General features: G+C 40.8%; 1 protein-coding gene and 1 long non-coding RNA gene across 2 annotated transcripts in view; one reads left to right on the top strand and one right to left on the bottom strand.

Moving 5' to 3' along the window:
* LOC112059230 (uncharacterized) overlaps nucleotides 1-18,122 on the bottom strand; it is a 34,513-nt gene extending 16,391 nt beyond the window's left edge. The window contains exons 1-2 of the long non-coding RNA XR_002888482.3: nucleotides 17,065-18,122; nucleotides 16,269-16,345 (exon numbers count right to left, since the gene is read on the bottom strand). This is a non-coding gene — a long non-coding RNA (uncharacterized LOC112059230). The remainder of the gene's footprint in view (nucleotides 1-16,268; nucleotides 16,346-17,064) is intronic.
* Nucleotides 1-26,145, top strand: part of SLC1A1 (solute carrier family 1 member 1) — a 76,426-nt gene that overhangs the window by 34,114 nt on the left and 16,167 nt on the right. The window contains exons 3-8 of the mRNA XM_005296785.5: nucleotides 16,504-16,596; nucleotides 18,338-18,452; nucleotides 20,863-20,905; nucleotides 22,352-22,459; nucleotides 23,952-24,136; nucleotides 25,372-25,479. Coding sequence (XP_005296842.2) covers nucleotides 16,504-16,596; nucleotides 18,338-18,452; nucleotides 20,863-20,905; nucleotides 22,352-22,459; nucleotides 23,952-24,136; nucleotides 25,372-25,479 — 652 coding nt within the window. The remainder of the gene's footprint in view (nucleotides 1-16,503; nucleotides 16,597-18,337; nucleotides 18,453-20,862; nucleotides 20,906-22,351; nucleotides 22,460-23,951; nucleotides 24,137-25,371; nucleotides 25,480-26,145) is intronic.

Genomic DNA, 26,145 nt, shown 5'->3' with positions numbered 1-26,145 from the left:
TAAATGATGGACTGAAGTAATGAAAATAGATCATTCTTCTGAAGCAAAATGTAAATATTGTCAGCTTTGTGCTGATTCACCTAATCAAAATTTATCTTTCCTTGTAAGTGTGTAAATCCCAATTACCACAACGGGTGCAAACCCCAGCTTGTCCTTGTTTGTTGGTCAGCATCAGTGCAGTGGCAATGACTGCCAGCCATCGATGACTGAATTGGGGCTATTCCAAATGCAGACTATACCTGAGTAAAAATCCTTTTTCCCTCACGCTTGGCTCAACTTTCACTGTTTGTTGTGATGATACCATTTTACTAGCTTTGAAGTCAGCACTGAGTGCCCCAGAGCAAATAAGACCTGCATTTCTAAAAAAAAGATAAACTTTTTTTAAAAAAGGAAAAATTGTTTGTACCCTCTTTGTTAATCATAAAGGAGCAAAAAAAAAAAGGCACAAGTCAATTTTTTCCTGTAGTGTTTTGAATTAGGTAGTATCCCTTTAAATAGTTTTGACCCTTTAGTGTCCCTCACTGTCTTCTGTAATTCAGAAGCCACTAGAGTCCTGCAGAGCATCAGTGTGTATATGTAGCTAGGCCCTACATATATATCATTAGTAAACAGTTATTTGGACCCCACTGTGCCCAGCTGGTTACTTTACATCATGTCTATTGTGTAAAGAGCAAAAAGACACATTTCCCTTGCAAGTCACCTTTACATTTGGGGCTGAAGGATGCCAAAGGCAAACACCCCATGGTGTTCAGTGTTACTGAGGCAGAGAGAACTGCAGTGTCATGGGCTATTAATAGACAAGGATTTGCTTCCATTCTCTTAAGACTGTACAGCCAGCCCTGTCCCATCAATATTGGTTGCCATCATGAAACATAGGCAGGCTCTGCATTATTTAAGGTTTTTAATTATAATAATAAAATTTTGAAGTGCTGTTCTGGTTCACAGAGCATGATCACCACCAACTCTCAAGGGCAAAGAGTCTAGAGAAAGCAGGCTGCAGTATCTGCAGCCTTCAATCTCTTTCCGACTCATGTCACTGAGGATCTATTGCTTGTGTCAATCTGATCAGACCAAAAGTTAAAGCAATCCACTGTGCTGTACTGGCTTTCTTTATGTGCCATGAGCTACCCTCTTCCTTTTCTGTATTTCCTTATATGTAGTAACATTAATGCCACGAGCAGGTAAAATACTGTCTTAGAGTTTCCTTTGTAGGAGCCTGTAAGCTAATAATTGCCCATCTGTTCCTTTAACTACTGGTAATGCCTGTCTAAATAAAGCATTTTCAGGGCTTGCCTCGTTAGCAGCATTCACATCATATTTTATGTGCAGTAATTGGGGCTTGGGTGTCTACTATATCCATTAACTAACTCTATGTTTTCCTGTGAAATCAGTTAGCCTTTTTTGTTTGGCAGTGATGTGTTATCCTCCCTCTAATTTAGACTTTTAGTACATACCACATTCTAGGTTCACATCATGGATTCAGAGCCATATAAAATCTGGTTTTGTTTAATGTATTCCTTAGTTTTATGTGAGCTAAGTACTATACTAAGAGTTTTGTTAAATGTTAAAATGTACTGGGGAATGATCCCTATAACAATGTGGGAATTAACAGGTAACCAGGTTACTAGCTATCATGAAATAGTCTATTTTGGAATATGTCTGTTGCCAGTAAAGCAGTAAGTATATCTCTTTGTGTGGAGCATAGGAGGTATCAAAGACTTTACTTAACTTAGTTATTGTGTCCCTTCAAGGGACAATAGTCATTAACTTGGACTTATCTAGCCTCCAAGACCTGATTAAAGTTCCCTGCAAATGTCATTTGCAAATGTATTAGTTTTTTCTCTTTTTTCTTCTAAAGTTGGATTCTGTCTCCTATGTTTTTGTCTTATGTTTTATTATTGAAATGACAACTTACTGAAATTTTGCAGCAAATGTTTCAGCAGTGAGCAAATTACTTTACATCCATCCATATAAAGCTTGAAAGTTGGTGAATTTGCATATTCGGTATGCGATGGTACTTTTGTGTATTCAACACATATTAAACTGCTGGTTACTAATTAGTCTCTCATATCTTTCAGGTATGGAAAAAGTTATTTGAAATGCTATATACTTATCTTTTTCTAATAATTATGATTGATCACTTTTTCTATTGTCTGTTTTTAATTCATTTGTGTCTTTTATTCTGAAAATGTTCAGTAGATACTTTTAAAAAAATCAATTAGTGAGTGAGTTTAGCTTTCCATGAGTTGTCAGAGCAAATGACAAACATTCAAGTGTCTTCTTTATACTCTACCAAAACTATCTCTTGCTGCTTGGTTATAACTGACAGTATTCTTTCATTCTGTTTATAAAAAAAAAAAAAAAAAGCTAGATAGTGCATTCTTGATTGGACAGCTAGAATGGGTCTCATTCTTGCGTCTAATTCTATTCTAGAACAAGCAGAAACCAATATGTGACGAGTGTATAATCCTTACCTATGCATTTATTTGTCAGCAGCCCTGCAGTTGAGATCCCACTCACTGTCAGATATGCCAAAAAACCTACATCAGCATCTTAGTGCAAATTGCTCAGCCCATACTACATGCAGAGGCACACTACCTTTTTCTTAGTTATTTGGTGGCGAGGAGTTAAACTAAGGACTGAAACGATCCCCAAACGTCCATTATTATTCATTGAACAGTGAGCAGTCCTATAAGGAGAAAAGCAAGTGCCAGGATTTTCAGTAATGCTTGGTTAGATTCCTGAGCCTATATTTAAGTTCCTAACTGAGTGGACTGATTTTGAAAAGGGCTGCCCAGAGGGGGGGGGGCAAGTAGGGCAATTTGCCCCAGGCCCCGGAGGGTCCCCCATGAGAGTTTTTTGGAGCCCCTGGAGCAGGGTCCTTCACTTGCTCCGGGGGCCCCAGAAAACTCTCGTGGGGCCCAGGCCCCCGGAGCTTCTTCCGCTCTGGGTCTTTGGTGACAATTCGGCAGCAGGGGGCCCCCCGCCGCCAAAGACCCCAGGCCTCCTGAATCCTCTGGGCGGCCCTGGTGCTGAGCACCCAACAGCTTCCATTAACTACAACTCACAATCTGGCAGCCCATCACCTTCATCATAAAATGTTTCCTTAAAATTTTAGGGCCAAACTTCACCTTTACAAACAAATGTAAACTATGTGTTTTATTAGCAGTAATAGAATGCCTCAACACTAGAAGGGTTTACACTGAATTTTGCTGTGAAAACACTTAACAACTGTGGAGCAGTGATAATTACACCAGTGTTTTAAAGCTCTTTCATAATTCTTAGGTTGTCTAGTCCTGGAGAATGAATGGCCTTAGTCTAGACCAGATCCCTCTCTTCTCCCCTGCCCCCTATGCAAGCCCTAGTGTTCCATGAGTAGAGATGGTTGGAAAATGGAAGGTATTCCTTTGTTTATTTTTACTCCCCAAAATGTCTTGTTTTTCCATCAAAACATCTTTGACCTGAGTTTTCTGACCACATTCTGGCTCCAGTTCAGTATGGTACTTTAGCATAGTAAGAGCATGTCTACACCACAACTGGAGGTGTGATTGCAGCTCAGGGAGGCATACCCATTCTAGCTTTAATTTAGCTAGCATGGCTAAAACTAGCAGTGAAGATGCGGTGGCATGGACCCCAGCAAAGGCTAGCACTGTCAGTGTGTGCCCAGGGTTCCAGACAGGTTTGTACAGCCCATGTTGCTGCATCTTCACTGCTATCTTTGGCCATGCTAGCTAGGTTAATGCTAATGTGAATATGCCTATCTGAACTGCAATCACACCTCCAATTGCAGTGCATACATAGCCTAAGACACAAAGAAAGAAGGTTTTACTGTGCAATCCAGATAAGGGAATAAATTTAATTTTCATTTATTATACTTCATAAAGTCAAGATTCGTGGCCATCATGGAAGTGATGAGTTTTTGGAAGGGGTGTGAATAAGGAGAGAGTGGTGTCATTGTAAACTAGGACTGGAAGATGATTCCAAATATGGGGGCAGCATAGAAAAGACAGAGCCAGAAATGGGAAAAAGGAAATTGACAGAAAGGTAAAAACTGGCATCATTGAACAATAGGAGTAGGCTGCTCTTAATTATGCTGGTTTGTAATGGGTCACACTGGCTGGGATTAACTGCAGCACAGCACTCTCCAGCCACACCCTTTCCACTACTGAGGGTGGTAGGCATGCAGCATAGAACTATTGTGGCAACTTCATGCTGCTGGGGGCATCACTTTACAGCAGGGGTAGTCCTTGGGGTTTGTTTCCACACTCCTTTTATGCTGTTCCAATGTACAGCAAACTCTGCCCTCCTATGTCGTGAGTCTGGTTCAGTTTTGTATTCTATATTTCCACAGTTTTGTATTCTATATTTCCACATTTACTTCTCTCCTTTAACCTACTTGTCTTACTAATGTAGACCAGTTGGTTGGTTGGGGGTTTTTTCAATGTTGAAAACTGGCCATTTTATGGCATACACAATCACATTCCACTTCAAGTCAACCTGCAAGATAGCTCAGTTTACAGATATGGTACACTCTATTGGGTGAAAATATTTCAGGACACTTTATGCAATAACACAGGTGCATACTCCTGCCCAGTGAAACTTTGTATAGCGTTGTATAGCCATATCTTCTATACTTAGGGCTCGATTCTCATTTACAGTAACATCAAATAAAATGCTTTTAAAAGAAAAGTGTAGATTACACCCACTTTTAGGAACACGGCCAGAATGGTGTGAAGGGGCCTTAGTGTAAACGAAAATAATTTCTCTAACTTCATGAATGCAGCCAGAATGAGCTCTCACGCCAAAAGCATAACAGTTAAACTACTAGTTGCATATGTCATTCTGCAGACTATTTGAATGCACTCTCCAAAACTCAGTTTACAACCCCACCCTCTTTTTTTTTTTTAAAGTTCATCCACTCTGAGTTTGTGAAAGGAGACAGGATGAGTTACAGTATAACTGCTGGAGCAAGAAAAACTGAATGCTTTATAATGCTAATTGTATATTCAGATGCGCTAATTTTAAGGAAACCGACACTACCAGTTGTTAAACCAACTATATGTAGGGAATCCTTTGCTCAGGCTGCTTCTTCATCTCAGCTCATCCTGGCCATATCTAGATACTGCAGGGATCTTCTAATTGTGTGTGAGCTTGAATGGACTTTATGGTGCAGTAGTTAAACACATCAGAAAGGAGACTGCAATTGTAGAGCCAGGCACAGGGAGCACCAATGGGGATGCCTCAGCTCTGCAGCATACCCATTTCCTTCTGACCCATTGGGGATGTTTTGTGGGGTTCTGTGAGGTTCAGATTCTGCATATGGGGAGGGGGACAAACTGGGGAGAAGGCTGATTTTGTGTAGCAAGAATACTGTACAATGTGTAGTGTTATTACCATGACAAACTTCAGCACCTGGAATGGCAAGACAATCACTACTACTGTAGGAGCTATGCACTGTGACGTGAATGATGTGATCTTTGAAGCATACATATTATACAAAATCTGTTACGGTTCTTCTGCGAGTTCAAGGATTCCCCTAGCCCCGTGCACTCTAGGGGATCTCTCAGCCCCATAGTACAAGGGCCAGTATACACTGCAGTCAGCGGCATTTCTGCTCCCCACTGCAGCAGGATGACAAAGTTATACTGCTAGATTGAGGGTTTGGACAGAAACAGGTTTACTAGCTATCCCTGTGAGATACTGGGTGGGAGAAGCAAGGCAATGGACAGCTAATGAAGAAACAGTAGGGAGGAGCAGGTCAGTCATCTACCCCTGAAAATATGAGGTGAGTGTGTTCCCTTCCTATCCAGGAGAGTGGGAGTCTGGGGCCAGTTACCTGAGGAGTATTCTAGAGTCAGCAGACTTCTCTCAGACCCGGGCATCTGAAGGAGTCGGCGCTTGGGGCGGGGGTAGTGTGCAGCGACCCCATCCCCAGGGGCCGCAGGGATGTGCTGGCCGCTTCCAGGAGCGGTGTGGAGCAACGGAGCGAGGAGGGGCAGGAAGCCTGCCCTAGCCCCGCTGTGCTGGCGGCCAGGGGCCCCCAGGCCCTTTTAAATCACCCATTCCCCTGGGCAATTGCCCTCTTTGCCCCGCCCCCCATCGGCAGGCCTGAGGCCAGGGATTATTTGCTCCCACTGATGGTCGTGAGGAGGGGAAATGCCCAGGCAATGTATAGAGGGCCTGCTGATGTCAGCAGCAGGCTAGATGGGTGAAAAAATATTTGTGTTATTTGCAATGTAACATTTGATTCACCCATTCTTTATTGTCAGGGCAGGTGAATACAACATTCGCCCCTACTTAGATACAGTGGTATTGTTCATTTCCTAAAATGGCTTTGAGTTCATCCTGCTCTACTCAGTCAAAAAGGAGACCACATGCATGAAGACATGCAAGCTGAATGCACGTGTCGCTGGAGAGCTGAATTTGAGATCATAGACCTTTCAAGAAATTGCAGAATAGTGTAAAAGACCCTTCTCCGTGTGAAAGAATATTTGCATCTATAGCCTGATGTAACTTATGATAGCAGGAATTACATGAAAACATGGTAGAAACAATGCTTGCAGAGTCTTATATTAAATTTGCCAAATTTCACTGCAACTAACATCCATATATGTTTGTTACTACTGATTAGCATTAATGCCCCATGGAAGATGAATATAAACTTGAATTCTTTTATATAATAAAAGGAGGAGGAGTATATTTAATAAGACTCCAACACTGGACCTAGAACCCTGGATTTTCAGTTCCTAGAGATAAAGGAGTAACTCTCATAGCGGGTAGCAGTAGTAAGTAAGTAAAATTTGGATAAAAGTGAGGAACAACCCCTGGATTTGAGTGTTTACAGGTCTTTTGTGTGTGAGTAGCTCCAGTGGTCACCCTTAAAAATTTAGTAATCTCTTTAGATAAATTTTCAAAACTGATTTAATGATTTCAAGTGCTTCAATTTTAGGGTAACCACTTGCGATGCCTTGAATGACAGGGCCAGCCTGGGGGTGATATGAGTGGTTGCCCTAACACCACCATCCAGGGGCAGCAATCAATATCGTGGCATACTGCATGGCTGCTCTGCCATTTTTTGTGTTTTGGCTCGGTTGCTCAGGGGTGCCAGAAACGTTTCCCACCATGGATAGCAAAACACCTACTGTCAGCTCTGTTAAAGGGACCTGATTTTCAGAAGTGCTGAGCACCCATAGTGTAGCATGGAAAGAGAGTGAAACAAATTATTAAAGAATCATTTGTAAGCCTCTAGAGGTTAATAGAGTTATAAGGTATAGCTTGTTTAGATTTGTTGAGAATAAATCATGCTAAACCAACTTAATTTCCTCCTTTGACAGGGTTAGTGGCCTAAAGGATAGAGAGGAAGCAGTAGATGTGATATATCTTGATTTTTAGTAGGGCTCTTGACACAGTCCCACATGACATTCTCATAAGCAAACTAGGAAAATGTGGTCTAGATTAAATTACTTAGGTACACAGCTAGTTGAAAGACTGTACTCAAACAGTAGTTATCAATGGTTCACTGTCAAAATGGGAGGACATATCTAGAGGAGTCCCACAGGGATCAGTCATGGGTCCAGAACTATTCAATATTTTCATTAATTAGTTTGATCATGGAGTGAAGAGTATGCCTATAAAATTTGTGGATGACACCAAATTAGGAGGTGTTGCACACTTGACAAATTGGAAAACTGGTCTGAAATCAAGATGAAATTCAGTAAAGACAAAATACCACACTTCGGAAGGAAAAATCAAATGCTCAGCTACAAAATGGGGAATAGCTAGATAGGTGGGAGTACTACTGGAAAGGATCTGGGGGTTATAGTGGATCACAATTTGAATACGAGTCAACAATGTGATACATTTTCAAAAAAGACTAATATCATTTTAGGGTATATTAACAGGAATATCATAAGTAAGACATGGGAGGTAACCGTCCCACTGTACTGGGCCCTGGTGAAGCCTCAGCTGGAGTGTTGTGTCCAATTCTGGGCGCCACGCTTTAGAAAAGATGTGAACAAATTGGAGAGAGACCAGAGGAGAGCAACAAAAATTATAAAAGGTTTAAAAAATCTGAATTATGAGGAAAGGTTAAAAAAACTGGACATGTTTAGTCTTGAGAAAAGAAGACTGAGGGGGGACTTGATAACCGTCTTCAAATATGTTAAGGGCTGTTATAACAAGGACTGTAACCAATTGTTCTCTATGTCCACCAGCAGTAGGATAATAAGTAATGGGCTTAATCTGCAGTAAAGGAGATTTAGGTTCCTTATTAGGAAAACTTTCTAATTATAAGTAGAGTTAAGCTCTGGGATAGGTTTCAAAGGGAGGCTGTGGTTTTTAAGAACAGGTTGGTCAAACACCTATCAGAGATGGTCTATGTTTACCTGGTCCTGCCTCAGTGCAGGGGGCTGGACTTGATGCATTCTCAAGGTCCCTTCCAACCCTATATTTCTATGGGTACATCTACACTACAGGGGGGAGTCGATTTAAGATACGCAAATTCAGCTACGTGAATAGCGTAGCTGAATTCGACGTATCGCAGCCGACTTACCCCGTTGTGAGGACGGCGGCAAAATCGACTTCTGCGGCTTTCTGTCGGCGGTGCTTACTACCACCTCCGCTGGTGGAGTAAGAGCGTCGATTCGGGGATCGATTGTCGCGTCCCAACGGGACGCGATAAATCAATCCCCGAGAGTTCGATTTCTACCCGCCGATTCAGGCGGGTACTATAGACCTAGCCTATGATTCTATGCCCATACTAACAAAACAACACTACATTTTTTACAATAATTACTGTTATTGCCTGCTGAAAAGCACTAACTGCATTTTGAGATGTCTTATGTATTTCCCCCCATTCATGCTACTGTTCTGACAGCCTATAAATAAAATTTAAACATACGGTTCTGTTTACATAGGATGTCCATGGTGGCATTTCCAGGGCTTAGTATTTGGAGGTGGCAGCTGGAATGGCTAAAATAAATAAATAAAATAAAGCAGCAGCAGCAGAAGTAGCAGTAGTGTTGGTGTGAGCTGAACACTGCTCTAATGGTTCCCTGAGCTGCTGCAGATATTTCTCATTTCAAGCAGTGAAGCAGATGCAATTTGGTGCAGTTTTATCCATGGATCAGCCTCTGAATTACTATGCAAATATGGATAATAGAGGCGTGAACAAAGGGGGACGAGCAGGGGCATGGGGCCTGGGCAGAGGCACAGAGCTCCTCCAGCCACAGGCCATGGTGGGGCACAGATCTCCTGTGGCCCTGGGGTCACGGTGGGGAGAGTGAGCTCCTCCGGCCCCAGGGCCTCAGTGGGAGCCGACAGTTCCTCCGCCCCAGCCGGGGCATAGAACGTGCCTCTCCAAAAGCGGTCAAATTTAAATTCCTGTGCATGCTCCTGATAATAGACACGATGCAAACAGATGCAATAGTTCATTCTACCCCTCAAGGGCCCTTGCTTCTATTTGATATATTTTACAATGGCAAATTAGGTTCCAAAGGATGGGGGGGAGGAGGGAGGGAGCTGCCCCCTATGATGCCCCAGTGGGCATGTCCCTAAATGTCAATTATTTCCCTACAGCAGTGTGATTTGGTTTCTCTACAGACCAAATACAAATACCATGCAGGATTTTGGGTGGCTGGTGGTTGTTGGCCAGGCAGTAAACACCATAATCTTTTCATTAAAGTAATAGAGGAAGTGGGATGGTCCTTTGATTAAGTCTTTTGTCTTAGCAGTCAATTCCACACAGAGCACAACCACTTGCTGTCTGTCTGGAAACTGGCCAAGTGAGCAGTATGAAATCAGTCTCGGTATAGAGAGAGTTTAAGTATTGGTCATCAAATGTGGCACCATTAAAAAATGCAGTTAAACTGTCTGCCTTTTGCTGATTCTACTTAATGGCCAATTTATTGTGTGGGCTAAGTGGGATGGTGGAAGAAATGGATTCTGTAGTTTCCACTAATCTTAAATTGACTTGTTTCAGTCTTGCTAAGAGAACTGATGAGAAATATGCAGATATGCATTTGATGATGACTTTCACTATTTCTACAGCAGAGTTGGGCAAACTTTTTGGCCTGAGGGCCACTTCTGGGTATGGAAATTTTATGGCAGGCCATGAATGCCTGGTGGGGGAGGGGAACTCTATGGGGTGTAGCCTGGGGGGGCTCTAGAAGGGATGTTACTGAGCAGGGGCAGGGAGGACTCATGGGGTGTGGCACAGGGCAGGGGCAGCTCTACAGGGGTGGTACCAGGGACTCCTAGGGGCCCTGCCGGCAGTGACACCAAGGTAGCCGTACCAGGCACCACCATGGGCGGAGGCACCCTAGCTGGGACGAGTGCGGCCCCTGGCGGTTTCGAGGCTCTCAAGGGTGGGGCCGTAGAAGACCGTGAGGGGATTGGGGGTGCTGCCAAGTGATGGGGGGGGCTGCCACATGGGGCAGGGTTCTGATCCTGGAAACAGCATGGTGAAGTCGTGCCTGCACAGTGTGGCTCTGCGTGCCGGAAGATGAGGCTTATCAAGGAATTATGAATTGGGGGCTGGGGAACACCGGGTGGGCAGAGCGGGGCAAGCCTCTGACCCCGCTCCCCAGTGGGAGCTCCAGGGCTGGAAGTGGCCTGTGGGCTGTAGTTTGCCCACCCCTGTTCTAGAGTCACAAAAAATGTTGTAGGTTTCAGAGTGGTAGCCGTGTTTGTCTGTATCAGCAAAAAGAACGAGGAGTACTTGTGGCATCTTAGAGACTAACAAATTTATTTGAGCATAAGCTTTCGTGGGCTAAAACCCACTTCATCAGATGCACGCAGTGGAAAATACAGTAGGAATATATACACAAAGGACATGAAAAAATGGGTGTTGCCCTACCAACTATAACGAGAGTAATCAGTTAAGGTGGACTATTATCAGCAGGAGAAAAAAAAACTTTTGTAGTGGTAATCAGGATGGCCCATTTCCAACCATTGACAAGAAGGTGTGAGTAACAGTAGGGGGAGAAAGTTAGCATGGGGAAATAGGTAGTAGCTCGATGTGAGACTTGGTCTTGGACTGGGACCACTACAAAAGCAGTTGCATTAACATGGACATCATCTGTAAGGGGCAATGGAAAAAGAAGTCTCAAGAATTTAGGCCCTTGCTCTCAAACAGAAGAGCTCCTGAGACAGGTGAAAGAAATGAGAAATATGCCAGGACAGAGCTGCTCATCCACCGAAGAGACCTTAAATATCCCTAGTATATAGCTCCACCTGGCTTACTTCAAAATCTCTAGGAACTTTTGAATTAACTAAGTAGGGTTCTAATAAAGCAGAGTTACACAAATTTGGCATGGCAGTATAATGAATGAGTGGCAAAGTTTAGGAAACAATAAGAAAGTTATAGAACTATTCAGAAGCCTAGAGGAAAGGAGAATAGGTGGAGGTCATTGGTGACTGGACAGAGTGAGGCTTGTGTAGGTAGTAGGGACAAAGAGTTGTCTGTCATTGGAAAAAGAAAAGAGGGGAGTGCATGGAGTTAAAAACAATAAGGGATTATTATTTAGAAACCTCTGAAAGAAAGTTGTCAAGCAGCAAGACAGAAAAGACTGGTACCCATCTCAAAAAGTGTAAAAAACTGATCTCTTCTGATTCTTCAAGATCAAATGTACTATTGGATGAAAGGTTTCAGAGTAGCAGCCGTGTTAGTCTGTATCCGCAAAAAGAAGAACAGGAGTACTTGTGGCACCTTAGAGACTAATAAATTTGTTAGTCTCTAAGGTGCCACAAGTACTCCTGTTCTTCTTTTTATTGGATGAAACTTTGTCTATTGAAATGGAAGATCAAAACAGTAATGATCCTGCAAAATATACCAGCAATGAGATGTTAAAAGTTTTCAAGCAGCATTTTAACATCAGCTTCATTCAGGAACAGTCTCAGATCCTCTTTGGTACCAAAAGAATGGCAAAGATTACTCAGGATTATTCCATAAAGTAAAATGAAATGCAAAAACTTGACTTTGAGGAAACGGAACGTTTCTTTTATAGTAACACATCACATTCAATGTAGCACAAACTGAGCATCTGAAACAAATGATTGATGCCCCAGCTTCTCAATGACTCTTGGTGGCACTTTAAGGAACATTGTGTTTCTGCATTTGCATTCAACTTTGCACTGGGCAAAAGGAAGATTTTGATCAGAATATATCATTCATTTTATACAACAAGGGTTTTCAGAGAGCAGCAGTAATTTAACAAAAGAAAATCAGAAGAGGTTTTGGGGAGATTTGAGAGATTACAGGTGACTGACGCTAGTGTCCAGAGTAAGTGGAAATTTGGCTTGATATAATTAACAAAGAATTGGTATAACACAAATGCAAAATTTTAAAAATGGACCAGAGAAGCTATGAGTCTTTTCCATTACTTAACCAACATCACTGATCCCAAATGCAAAAGTCAGAGATTGAACCTGGAAAGGAAGAAACATGGCAATTGTCAATGTTGCCAATTCTCATGATTTTATCTCAAGTCCTGCCATATTCCAAGCTCCTGAAGTCTTGTAATAAGGTAAGAATCTCACTTTTTTTAAAGTTAAGTCTCTAGCCCTCACAACTGAGGAGAAAAGCAAGAAAAAGTGACCTCCCCTAAAAGCTCAAAAACTAGAAGGTAAATTAAAAAAGCTCAAATTTTATTTTTTTTAAATTTCAATCTAATTATTTTTGAACGACTGTAATACTGATATACTATAACCTAAAATTCTTTCCTTCTCTTCTATAATTGAAGATCCATATTTCTACTCTACATTTATGTTTGCAAAGAACTTTGCATTTTAGTCCATTATGTCAATATGTGGAAGTAAAATCCCAGAAGAAAGGACAATTGATTTCAGAATGTTGTTACATTTTAAGATGCCTGCATTCTGCTCCAGCACATTTGATACATAGATTTATAGATTACAAGGCCAGACAGGACCATTGTGATCATCTAGTCTGATGTCCTGCTTAACACAGGCCGTAGAACTTCCAGGAATTAATTCCTGTTTCAAGTCAATAGCTGTGGTTGAACTAGAGCATGTCTTTAGGAAAATATCCAATCTTGATTTAAAGACTTCCAATGACTGAGAATCTACCACAACCATTTTCCTCTATACAGTACATTTTCACTCTGTTCCAGTACACTTGGATGGTTTGGTCAAAACTTGATACCTAACAAGGTGCTAAAAAGTAAATAAAACTGGTAAAAATGTATGGTATCTATGGGCAGATACAAAAGTATGGTAGGGCTATTATTGTATTCTCATATTTTACTTGCAGAATTGCAAGGTTTATGTTTTTGATAATGTGTTTGCCACATTTGAGCAATAAATATGCTTATGAACTGAATCATGTAGTGTGTTTTCTGTGTTTCATTTTATAAAACTCCAAGACTCTTTTCAATTTTTTCCACTGGGATTTTTTTAATGATTCCCTCCCCCCCCCCCCCGAAATAAAGTTGTTTTTTTATTGGGGGAAGGGGGGCAGAGGGACTACAACACTCTTGTGCTATGCCAGTATAGTAAATTACTCAATCACTCCTTGCTAATGGGGGACTATTGCATTTGTGTGAGAATTGTTTTCTACTTTTTAAAAATAAACTGTACACTGCGTTTTTCTATGTGAAACAAATCCCAACAAAGGAAAAGTGCACATTTTAAAAATCAGCCTGAAATACCAGTATAGATCTCTGTCTCTAGACACTGTCTGTGGGAGTTGTCATGAAATACTGCTTCGCTCTCGAGGTTGGTGGTGTAATCATAAAATCTGAAGAAAAACCATTTTTCTGTAAGTACTTTTTTAAAAGTACAGCTCTTCTCTGAAAAATGACTGCATGAGAATAGCATGTTCTTAGTCAGACCAGCTCACCATCGCCTCAGCTTATGTTACTGGCACATATATTTCTGGACTCCTTTTTAGGTTTGGACTACTTTTTACTGCTATTAACACAGCACACCTAGTACTGCAATGGGAGAGTAAGCTGAATTCTGGCATGGCTTGCTCATCAGCAATAGAATTGTTAAATGAGTTAAAAATGCAGGGCCATATTTTGCCTTAAATTACGCCACTCTAACTCCATTGAACACAATGGGATTGCATAGGAACATCATTTTGGAGCCAACAGAATTGCTGTGACAGGAACTTATCCTAATTCTAGAATCTTTATTATTAAATATATGAGGGAAATAACCTAACGTGATTTTCAGCTCTCAGGTTGAGTTAGCAAGGCTGGCAGATTGAAAAGAATCTTAAATCAGAGCCTTGTTTTTAAGAAACCCCATCCCTTTTAGTGTTTATGGTAGGGTTTATATTTTATCACTACTGAAGCCACACTTGGAGGCCAGAACTGATACTCAATGCGACAAGGTTTAATACAAAATATATAGTTTTCTAAACTTTATGAATATTTCCTACCAAAATATGATTTGTCTTTTAGCAAAAATCTATCCATTTGCTTTTTACAAAATGGTTTAAAACCTTGTAAGTGAATTTATCATTTGTGGGAGGTGTGGGGTTGACAACCTGGGAAACCAAAATCCTTTTATTATACATAAAGCCAGTATAAAATTCATTATCACACATACCTCAAGAGCACTTATAACTATGATATCCAAGCATGGACAGTGGCAGTGCAAACTCCCCCACTCTACCCTATGTATTATACCAACTTCCTGACGTGAAAAGTGAAAAATGATAGTCTGGTCTCCCTGCACATTTGCTTTTTTGATGGGATTGCAACCACAAAGATGCAATCAGCACTAATTGTGGTGCTGTTTTTTCTGCTGATGACCTGAGAATGCTGGGAAATGGGCTCTGCCCATTTGCAATATATATATATAGGGCTTTTTACTGCACCCAGAAGGTTTGTTTCATCGTACATATAGTCTTACTGTACATAACCTGGTTCTTCTCTGTTCTCTGTTAGGTTTTGTAATACCATGAAAGTCCGAGTAGTCAAATAGTTATGGGTCTATTACAGGAGTGGGTGGGTGAGGTTCTGTAGTCTGCACTGTGCAGGAGGTCAGACTAGATGATCATGATGGTCCATTCTGACCCTAAAGTCTATGAGAAAAAAACAACATACTAAGAGACTCTCCATACTTTTTTTAAGTTGTTGTTTATATATATTGTGGAAAACAATTGAACAGTACTATCAGGATATTATCTAAGCACCTGATGCTCAAGCTATTATTATCATGTGCATAGAATGCATTTGCCACAATCCTTGCTGTGGATAGAGGCAGGGCCGGCGCAACCCATTAGGCAACCTAGGCGGTTACCTAGGGCGCTAACATTTGGGGGGCGGCGACCGCGGCGGCCAGATCTTCGGCCGCCCCGGTCGTCGGCGGTATTTCGGGGGCGGGACCTTCCGCTGCCTCTGTCGGGGGCGGCATTTCGGGGGCGGGACCTTCCGCCACCTAGGGTAGCAAAAAAGCTGGCAGCGCTCCTGGATAGATGTCCATATGTGAGATTTTTCTCAGATTTTTGTCTTTGAAAATATTTAAACTTACACCCACTCACTTTTCTGAGGTTAAACATCATGAGTAAGTCGTTTCTTTTCTAGTCTGAAGGGAAGCCAACCAACCTCTGAGAATCTGACTGCATATACTGATGAGTGCAAACATAAGGGGATCTCAGAGGTATAACAGATATATAGTAGTGAGTCATTAACTAGCTGTGGTTATAGATTATTGAGTTTCAGAACCTGTTTTGGTGCTTGTTTTACAATTGTACCCTGGTTATTGAACTTAAGATATGTGGGCATGATTGTAAACCTTTGAAATAGTTAAATCTTCACTGCAGAATTGCTTTGAACTTAAGAGAACCCCTCTCAAAAGCCTGGTATTTGATATATCATTGCCAGAGGTTAACATTTCTTAAAGGTGAATTCCTGCTTGACTCCTGCACCAACAAAAGCTGTTCTCTCTTACTGGCAGTGGCAGATTTAAGCACAGTGGTGGAAGCAGCTCTACTCACTCCTGCCCTTTTCAGAAGAATTTAAGTTTTCATTTTTAAACAGAAAATAAGTTTTTTGCTTTTCTGGTTACAAAGAAAAACCTTCCATGGCAGAACCAATGCATTGTTTCTTGCCTGAGTATGCAGCCAAGCAGACTGAACCAATAGCTCCAAGTGGCATGAACTGCTTTCATGCTTTTCAGTGGGAACTAATTCTGAAGCCAAGTGGCAACTTACAAATCTGAAATCTTTTTAAAGTAAATATTCAAACATCTTGGGAAAAAATTCCATTATATCCAGATAGGGGTAATGAGTCACTTACCTCAGCAAGTCAGCAAAACACTTAAGCTTTTCCCTGCAAGCTCCACACATGTGGTGTCTCAAGCAAACACTGTAAGCCTGTTACAGAAAGTTTTCCAGAATAGTATTAGTACTGGGTGCTTGCTAGCTGTTTAGGAAGATTTAGGATGATGAACTATCTCCTTCATAGAAATAAATCACTTTATATACACAATATGTTTAGTCTTTACAATCAGTTCATTTCTTTTTTTTCCCAGGTGTTGCTGCTTTGGACTCCAGTGTTTCTGGGAAGATTGGTTTGCGTGCCGTTGTATATTATTTCTGCACTACAGTCATAGCTGTAATTCTAGGTAATATCCTACACGGTAGCCTTTAGAAACCTTAAAATATTGTGTAATTAGAAGTTTACAGCATCATGCAAATATTGGGTTTTCACTGCTAACATGGAGATTGAGCATGGAGATAAGCACTTGAATCGATTCTCAGTGGTCCAACATCTAAAGTCGGGTAAGATCTTTCTCAGGGGCCTGTGACAAACCTGTAATGAATATGGGGATTTCAAGAAATAATCTAAAGGCCTGATCCCATACTTCTGAAATAAGTGGGAGTTTTGCTATGGATTTCAGTTCAGGGGCTCTCTGCCCAGGTAAAGTTTAATTATCAGCATGGTGTAATTGACTGAAGAGTATTCTGCCTTTTTGCAGGCCAAACATAAAAGCAGATAGAATCTTCTTCAACCAGAGTCCAAAAAGCAAAGTTATAAATTGAGACTTGTTTCAGCCACAGTCCTAGAAGCACAAATACATAGCGTGACTTACCGCCCCAGGGAGTGAGAAACCCTGCTGCTGCTTCCCTGCTCAGCTCCTTCCCTTTTCTTAGAGGGTTTCCCGCTCTCCTTCTCACTGCCAGGTTCCACTCCTGCCTTCCTGCAGCATAGCCCTCTTGTAGTCCACTAATTCTATGCAGCAGCCCAGCCCAGCCACCTTGCAATTCCCTGCACTCAGGGCCGGCATCAGTGGCCCTTCTTCTTAATCCAGAGGAGAGAATTAACCCCCTATATACCAACTTCTCTGTAGGGTCAAACACAAGATCAAATTATGGGCCCAGATATCTCCCATTTATGGGAATAGTGTAAACTCATTCAAAGGCGGAAGTTTGCTCCAAGAATGACCCATTTGCACATGAAAAATCTACTTAACAGTTGAAAAAATGGGAGTGTAGATGCATGAGCCTGATTCATCCCTAGCAAAACTTCACTGATGTCAAATACCCGGATAAATTTGGCCTGTGACTTGCTGAGCTTAGGATAATACTTTATTTAGTTTAAATATGTGTGTGAGGAACTTTCAGTGAATAAATGCAAACCAAGATTGAATACAGAATAAGTTGGGAGTTGCTGGCTCCTGCTTTAGAATTTCTATTTCTGAGGGGAGTTTACACAAAGTTAGTTCTGCCTGTATCAATAAAAGTAATTCATTGACAGGGGTGTTGAGAGATCACGGAGCTACAATTTGATTTATTTTTGTTCGTTTATTTTGAACAAAAAGGAATACCATGACAAGGGCTTAGCTTTTATTATACCATAGTAACAATGCCTGATCCTGATCCCACTGAAGTCAATAGAAGTTTGTCATTGACTTCATTGTGAGCAAGACTAGGCCCCATGTTTACAGCATGTTTACAGATATTTTTAGTTCTGTCTGTTTCTGAAACTTAGTCTTATGTGAACCTAATGCTCTAGGCTATCTTTACAAAAGCAAATTCAGTTCTGTGGATTCATGGAATGAGGCAATCCCATTATCATCTGAAAGCAGTAATGAAAACTAGCTGTGTGAGGAAAAATTAGACCAGCTCTTGAAAACATCACAACAGGAAAAAGCAACCATTTGCTCTTAAAGTAATTCCTCTTGAAAAAAAAATAATAATAAATATATATATATATAGTTTTGAATAGATAATAAACACAAGAAGAAGAATGTCAGAAGGGTCTGATTCTATCAATAGCATCATAGAACTGCCACTGCCACTCTATTCTATTGGTAGAACCTACTCTTTAAGGATTCCAACTACGTGGGTTTCTCTTGATTACAGGGATTGTGCTAGTTGTGACCATCAAACCTGGGGTGTCTCAGAAAGCTGATGAAATTGACAGAACAGGCAGTACCCCTGAAGTCACGACAGTGGATGCCATGCTAGATCTGATTAGGTGAGTTTTTCAGCTTCCATACTGTTGCTTCAAAAGGCTAAATGATAAAGCACAATGATTAAAGTGCATAACAGACAAATGCTTCACAATATCATTTGGAAGAGTAAGGATACAGAAAAAAACCTATGTTCCCAAAGGTTAGATAAATGATCACATAGCTTTAGATGGATTCCTACAAAACAGTTTTGTAAAATACCTTTTTGCCTACACTAGTATCTGCCTGGGTTTCTTTTGCATATAAGGTGGCATACATGAGACACTTCCAATAATAACTCACCCAAGGATCCAGCATCAACATTGCTCCTGCAGTTTATTTCCTCTGCCTCCAATGGAAACAAAATTTTACACTTATTGTCTTAGCATGAGAAGAGTATCCAAAAAAAGACAGATCAAAAGGCTAGTTGCCCCATGGCAGCTCTGGAATTCTGTTTCTTAGAGCACAGAAGACTGCATAGTGTAGCTTTCTCTTCTCAATAAAGGAAGGAAGGTAATAGATCCACTGCATGTACATTTCCTCCGCTTGCCTAGTCTACTGGTTTGCAGTGTCATCTGGTTTCAAAGCAATCTGGTTACTTGCCTTCCCTGTCCACGGTACTGTACAATGATGGATAAATGAAGTGGTTAGAAAAAAAGAGCCAGGCGAAGTCTGTACAAAAGACCTGAGCTACTGGTCTCCCCAACACAATTTTTCATCCGTGGCATCAGCTGAATAATATGTAATTTGTTGAGAGAAATGCAGACATCAGACCAATGGGCTTCTTTCCCAGTAATGGCTCAGTAATTATAACAATGTTTTATGGCTTCCCACCTCCCCCCCCCCCCACAATTACAGTTAGTCATTGCTCAGAATCACTTACATCTGTGGATGCTTTTCTTTCTGTGGCATTTTTGCTTAATTTCTAATCTAAAAATCAACAGCTGAACAGCTAAAATAGGTGTTCTCATCACCTTTCACTATCAAAGAAACCAAAAACTGGCTGATGATTACAGCAAATCTTTATTGGCATGATATTCATAAAATATCTGTCCCTCCTCTACCATCTTCACAGCTCACAAGGAGGCCTGTGTGACACCACCATGACCATAGTTCTTACTGGTGTCTCTGTGTCCTCCACCCCATAGTCTCTGTCATTCCCAGTCTCTGTTCCCCTCTCACTTTGCAAAGCAGGAGCAGCAGGTGGCTGAAGTAAAACATCTCTCCCTATTGCAGCATAGCTGCAGCAGAAGCACTCAGCTGGGCTTCACCTGGTCAGCCACGCTCGAAAACTTAAGGTGGCCTGTTGCTCACCACTTCAGCAATGCATATGATCATGTAGGCATGGCATGCACAATGATGCTGTAAATGCGCAAGAGGAGCATATGCAGGTTTAGAAAAAGTAATTGAATTACTTTTATTTTAGATAATTGTCCAGTTTTAGTCACAATCTCATGGCTACCGTTCTCATAAACCACCTGGAGGTCATGACCTAAAAGGAACGACGGAGATCTAAAATTCTGCTATGATGTATTATAGCAACTTTTGCATCTCAACTGGTTTTAAGGGCAAATCCTGATGTCCTGGTTCTGGTTTCACACAGTCTACACTCGTGCAGACTGCCCAAGACTTCAAAGGAATTTTGCCTGACTAAGAATCTGAAAAATAAAGAGAGGATTTTAAAAATGATTTGGAAGGGATATAAACCCTCATGCTTCAGGGCACGAGTCAACCTCTAAATAATGGGGTTAGGAAGAAACTTTCCATCAGAGCAGGTTATCCCATAATTGCTCATTACAGAGTTTCTTGCCACTTCCTTTGATGCATCTGGCACTGGCCACTGTCTGAGACAAGCAACTGGATTACATTGACCTCTGGTCTGATCCAGTATTGTGATTTCTGTGTTTCTAATTTTTTCATTAAATGAAAATGGTTCTTGATGTTGGAGCATGTGGGAATCTTCAACAGCCAAGATTCATTTTGGAATCCAGGCTTATAACAAAAAACCTGTTCCCCCACCATAATTTTAATAAACATCATTCCTCTTCCTGCACGTCTCTGCCTGATACACGGTGAACTATATAAAAATGAGTTTAGACTGATTACTGTACTCCTCATGCAAATGAGGGAGACAGCACAGTAAAGAGGAAGGATCCTGGATCTGGTTGTTCATCAATTTAAATGTCAAATACTGAAAAGTGACCCTGGAATTCCACATTAGATTAAACAGCCACCCGAGCATTATAAATCTTGAAGCTTTGTCTTGGCCAGTGCTTCAAAGCTGACAGTGATAAATTCACCACTGTTTGGGAAGAGTGATTGTGTACAACAGCAATATACCCCATTCTGTTTTTCAACTAGCTGGCTATTTTATTTTGGAAAATAGATTGTTTTTAGTACACCATAACATTGTAAAGTCTTTAATTTATTTAACAGGAATATGTTCCCAGAAAACCTCGTCCAGGCTTGTTTTCAACAGGTAAGGTCAAATATTTGTTGTTGTTATTGCAGTTTTTATTCCCACCTGTTCAGTTCTTCTTATTTCCAAGCCCCGAGGATGTTCCTTTGCATTGCAATGTGGTAGGAATTAGTTATGAAAAATCAGGGTGGCTCTTGCACAATATTGAGACAAATGTCTAGTGGAAAGAATTATATTGTTAAAAAATCTTATTTTCCTTTCTACTGAAATAGACTTTTTATTGCTGGCTCAAAAAAATTTATTCATCCCTTCCAAGACCCACTGCTTTGGGAACTAGAAGAACCACCAAAGCAATATGTGAGCATAAAGTTTGCTCTTCAGAGATAATGGATGGGCAGAGGTGTAATAATTTTGTAATTACCTGATTGCCCTGTTCTTACAGTTCCACTGAGAAAATTTTTAAACTCTTCCTCTGTCTGATGAAATCTGCATGCACACACCCCTAACTCGCCCCATACATCTCTCTCAAATCTGCTGTAGATGGATGGAACTGATGTCTGGGTGTCTACTCTGCATGATATACACAGATTATAGTTGAAAGATCTCTCTTGAGAAAGAATTAGACCTAGAAGAGTTAAGGTTTTTATTGGTGCTACAACAGAGATAAAAAGATCCAACAGTCCTGTTCCCGATTCATTCACATCTAAAACTGGGAAAAAGACCTTTGAGGAAATTCACAAATATATTTGTTGAACCTCATGATGTTGTCTGCTTCCCTTTTTTTGCCTTCCTCAACAGTTGCCTACCAGAGTTATTGCAGGGCAGTAAAGCTCACCTAATACAGAACTAAATTTTTCCTAAGAAAAGATGTTAATCTTTCTCTACAAAATAGTGTGTGTGTGTGTTTACAGTAGTAGTAATTTTGCATGTAAATTTTAAAGGACGAATCCTGCTCCTTGCACCAGTCTTGCAAAAGGCTTCCCTGCAGGACGAGAGGGGAAGGAACCCATCTTTGTACCCTCATGGCTACAGCATCTCCCTCGTGGAGTATATGTTCTCCACCAGCAAACGAGGAATAGCTAGTGGAGCTACATAGTTGCTCTGGCTCCATCTTCACTACCAACCTCTCAACAGTGACTCTCAGAAATTCCCCTTTGAACATCTGCTCCACTACACCCGCATATTGCAGATCTCTTGTGCTGGGTTCAGGAATCCTGCTCTGTCCCCACAGAACTGCACAAGTTCCACACTGTGCACCAGAAGGGTGGGGAGCAGACTTTGCATGATAGTATCTGTGTATGAGTGTGCCCCTTTCCAGTGGCTCATATGGAGAAATTCAGTCACTCAGTCAATTGAAAGTTTTACGTGTTTGTGTGTAATTGCTGGCCAAAAACCTTATGAAAGTCAGAATTGCATCTTTTCCTCAGAATTACTGGGTAGATTTGCCATTGTTAATTTTCCTAGTGCTCCCAAATAAATGTTATCATTTCCTCCCACAAATTTCAGTATAAAACCAAACGTGAAGAAGTGAAACTTACAAATGAACTGGAAAAAAACAGCACCACAGTTACAGAAGAGCCTGTTACAATTGTCATGACAACAGAGGTTTTGGAGGTGCGGTTTTTATTATTGTATTCTGTGTTACAAAGAGAGGTATAAGAAATAGGGAAGGATTTGTAGACTGATATGTGGTTTGTTCAATATATTAATGATCTGGAGGAGGAAGTAAACAGCAAGTTGGTGAAATTTATCTTGGACAAAAATAAGGTAATACACAATGGGGGAAAATAATCTTAAGTTCTCATGTGATGAACTCTAAACTTGCTGAATCACTGAAGGAAATAGTCATTACGGATGGCTTGCTCATGATATATGCCTAATGTGCAGTAGAGATTAAAGAAGCAAATAAAATAGCTGTGGGTATTACAAAAAGAAAAAGAAAAGAAAAGAATGTGACCACATGATGGCATTCTGATAAATGGCAGTAGTTAAACGTTCTTGTGTTTTGGTAGTTCCTCAAGAAAAATATAGTAGAGAATGAAAAATAAAGAAGAGATTTAACAAATATGAGCAGAGGTATGGAAGACTTACATATGACGACAGCTTGCAAAGACTAGGGTTAGCCTGGAGAAGAGAAGAGTAAGAAGGGATTTAATAGATGAACACAGAATTATGAGCAGAACAGTATAATTAATATTGATCAGATCCTCTTTTTTTAAAACTGTCATCTCATAATATAAGAGCAAAGGGAGATTTATCTAACTTAAATGCTAAAGTGGAAGGCAGTGGAGAATCAGGCCCTGTGTCTATTTAACTTTTTCCTCATACAATTATACTGCACTTAAGACCCATAACTAATTGAACAATACAATTTAGGTCTTTCATTGAAATATCATGCACCAGATTCTACCTCATTATACTCACGCAAATCCACTAACTTCAGATGAATTATATTCATGTAATTAAGGGCAAAACTGGATACCTTGAACATGATTCTCAATTGCACTAAGGCCTCTTTACAGTGATCTGGATATTGGCCCCTGCACAGAGAGCCTCCCTGTCTGGCACAGAGTTGGCATAAGAGCTGTACATCAGCCCTGCTCTTAATCCCCAGTGCAGGAAGTGAATCATGTTCATGTTGGGGTGTCTAGAGCACACTATGCTATAGTTATTCTCTGTTTCCCAGGGCCCTGGGAAACTGTGCAAATTACACCAGCCCTGGGGCCACTGTAACTTACCCTACAGTATGGACAGGTCCTTGCATTCATAGGAGCTGAAACTAGGGGTGCTGGAGGTGTGGCAGCACCCTCTGGCTTGAAGTAGTTTCCATCATATACAGGGTTTACAGTTTGGTTCAATGGCTCTCAGCACCCCCACTATACAGATTGTTCCAGCACCCCTGCTTGCATAACTTAGGATCATAAAGGCATCTTAAAGCCACCTTAATCCCCACACACACATATACTCCCTGCTGCAAGTGTGAGACCAGAGAATCAGGCGCCTTGTTTTTTCAGTGAAAGATCTAAGATGTGTTTTCATTTAGGACTCATGTAAACTAAATATACTGTTCCTGTTCAGTAACACTTTTCTTGGTTTCAATCTACAGAACAAAACCAAAGAATACAAAATAGTGGGCATGTATTCCGATGGCATTAATGTGCTAGGCTTGATTGTCTTTTGTCTTGTCTTTGGAATTGTTATTGGGAAAATGGGAGAAAAGGGACAAGTTCTGGTGGACTTTTTCAATGCACTGAACGATGCTACAATGAAAATTGTTCAAATAATCATGTGGTGAGTACAATGATATCCTGATATTTTCTATTACCTCCTTTAAGCAAGTTTTTCCATTAACTTTAATGGAAGCAGGATCATGCTCTGTGTTTATTTTTTTATATCGCTTCTTACAGCAAACTACTTTAAAAGTAAAGTAAGTCTAATAAATGGCTTGCAAATTCAAAACAAGAAACAATAATATGAGCCAGTTTAGAATTTGAACCCTCATTTATTCGGTATTCACAAATACAAGGCGGTCATGTAATTTAAAACTTCAGCATCATTAACCCAATACTAATAGGTTTTGTGAGATTATACTACATATACTTTGGACAAGGAAACCAGATTACAAACACGGGTCTTGATCTTGTTGGAGTAAAATCCTGCAGCCTGACCACACAGCTGTTCAGTACTCCATCATCTGTAATAGGACTTTGTGGAAATCAGATTGCAGGATCAGGACCATAATTTTCACCCAGGCCTTTATAGGGTTTGACCCTGGAAACACTTGATAATGAGAGTGTGTTGTTAACTACTGTGACCTGAAAAGGACCGCCACTCCTGGCAGTATGCACTATTCACCCTAATAAGAGTTTATAGGATTGGGCTGTAAGCATGTGAGATCACATGTGAACAGAGCCAGAGGTGATCTGGCTGTAAAGCAATAGCTTTTGCCTTAATTAAATGGTAGTTCTGTTCTTTATTACACAATGCGAAGACCAATGCATTGTCTTGATATATTAAAATGTATATTTTTATATAAAGATATAGCCCCTGATTCTGCACTGCAATCCATGTGAGGAGAAGGGAACTTTCCCACCTCAATCTCTTTGCAGTGTAAGGTTATAGGCCCCAATCCTGCAAACTCTTACATATGTGAGTAAAGTTATGCACATGCATAAGGTTCTGCAGGATTGGGGCATAGTCTGTAATCCCTCACCCATCTCTCCAACCTCTGTTAATACGTCTTTACTCATTACATGTAGGACTATGGTTACTGCTATATTTACTCTGACGCCTAAACATGCAAACACTAATGTTTTAATATTAAAAATCACTTCTAAAGTAGTACATTTGAAAGTGAGTAAATTCAGCTGTATTGCAGAATCCTACCTCAAATTCTCCTTTATTTTTAGAGTGATGAAAATAAATCTTTCTTTTGCAGAAAGAAAATGTTATTGTGCAAGATCTGTGTAGCAACATCAGCTTTACAAAAGGATGCATTTTTAATTAAGCTGTTTTGTGCACCCTAGGTATATGCCACTTGGCATTTTGTTCTTGATTGCTGGGAAGATAATAGAAGTTGAGGACTGGGAAATCTTTCGCAAACTGGGTCTTTATATGGCTACAGTACTAAGCGGGTATGTCATTCCTTGAAGGTAAAATGAAAATGTATGATTTGATTGGACCACACTTTATTAAGTTTTAATTATCTACAACAAACCAGCCTCTGCTATACCCAGACAGAGAATGATATAAAAATAAGATCTGAGAAAAGATCCCATCTATAAAGTCATTTGAGGATAGTTTGCATTAGAAATGCACCCTTTACTTTAAACTATCAGCTGCCTTCCAGCCAGGGGTGTTGGAACAGTTTTTATAGTGGAGATGCTGATGATGGAAACCATGGTGTTTGGTGTTTGCTTCAATCCAGCACCCCTAGTTCCAGCACCAGTGCTTGCAGTATAAAATGAAAAGGTGCATATGGAACTCAGTACTTTCTCTCTCTCTTAGCTGGCTCCTCAGTAGGTATGTTGCTTTAGAAAATGGGGTGATGCCTCCACTAAACACAGGAAGGATGGGGCCGGGGAAGGAAGTCTCCTGGCATGAAGAACCCTGCTGCTCCCACCAACTTCTTGTTGGCAGCCCAGGTTTGCCAACCTATTGACAAGGTTGTGTTGCCCTCCTCAAATTTGGTCGCTCCCTGGGGATCATTGGGAGGCGAGAGTGATCTGCATCGAGGACCTGTGCCCCTACACCAGCGGTAGCCTCTGGTGGCCTATCCCCAGCTCCATTGTGTGGGAGAG

This window comes from Chrysemys picta, chromosome 6 (genome assembly GCF_011386835.1).
Source record: "Chrysemys picta bellii isolate R12L10 chromosome 6, ASM1138683v2, whole genome shotgun sequence".
Taxonomy (NCBI): Eukaryota; Metazoa; Chordata; order Testudines; family Emydidae; genus Chrysemys; species Chrysemys picta.
The sequence above is the reverse complement of the archived record's forward strand: the minus strand, read 5'-3'. Positions and strand labels throughout refer to the sequence as shown.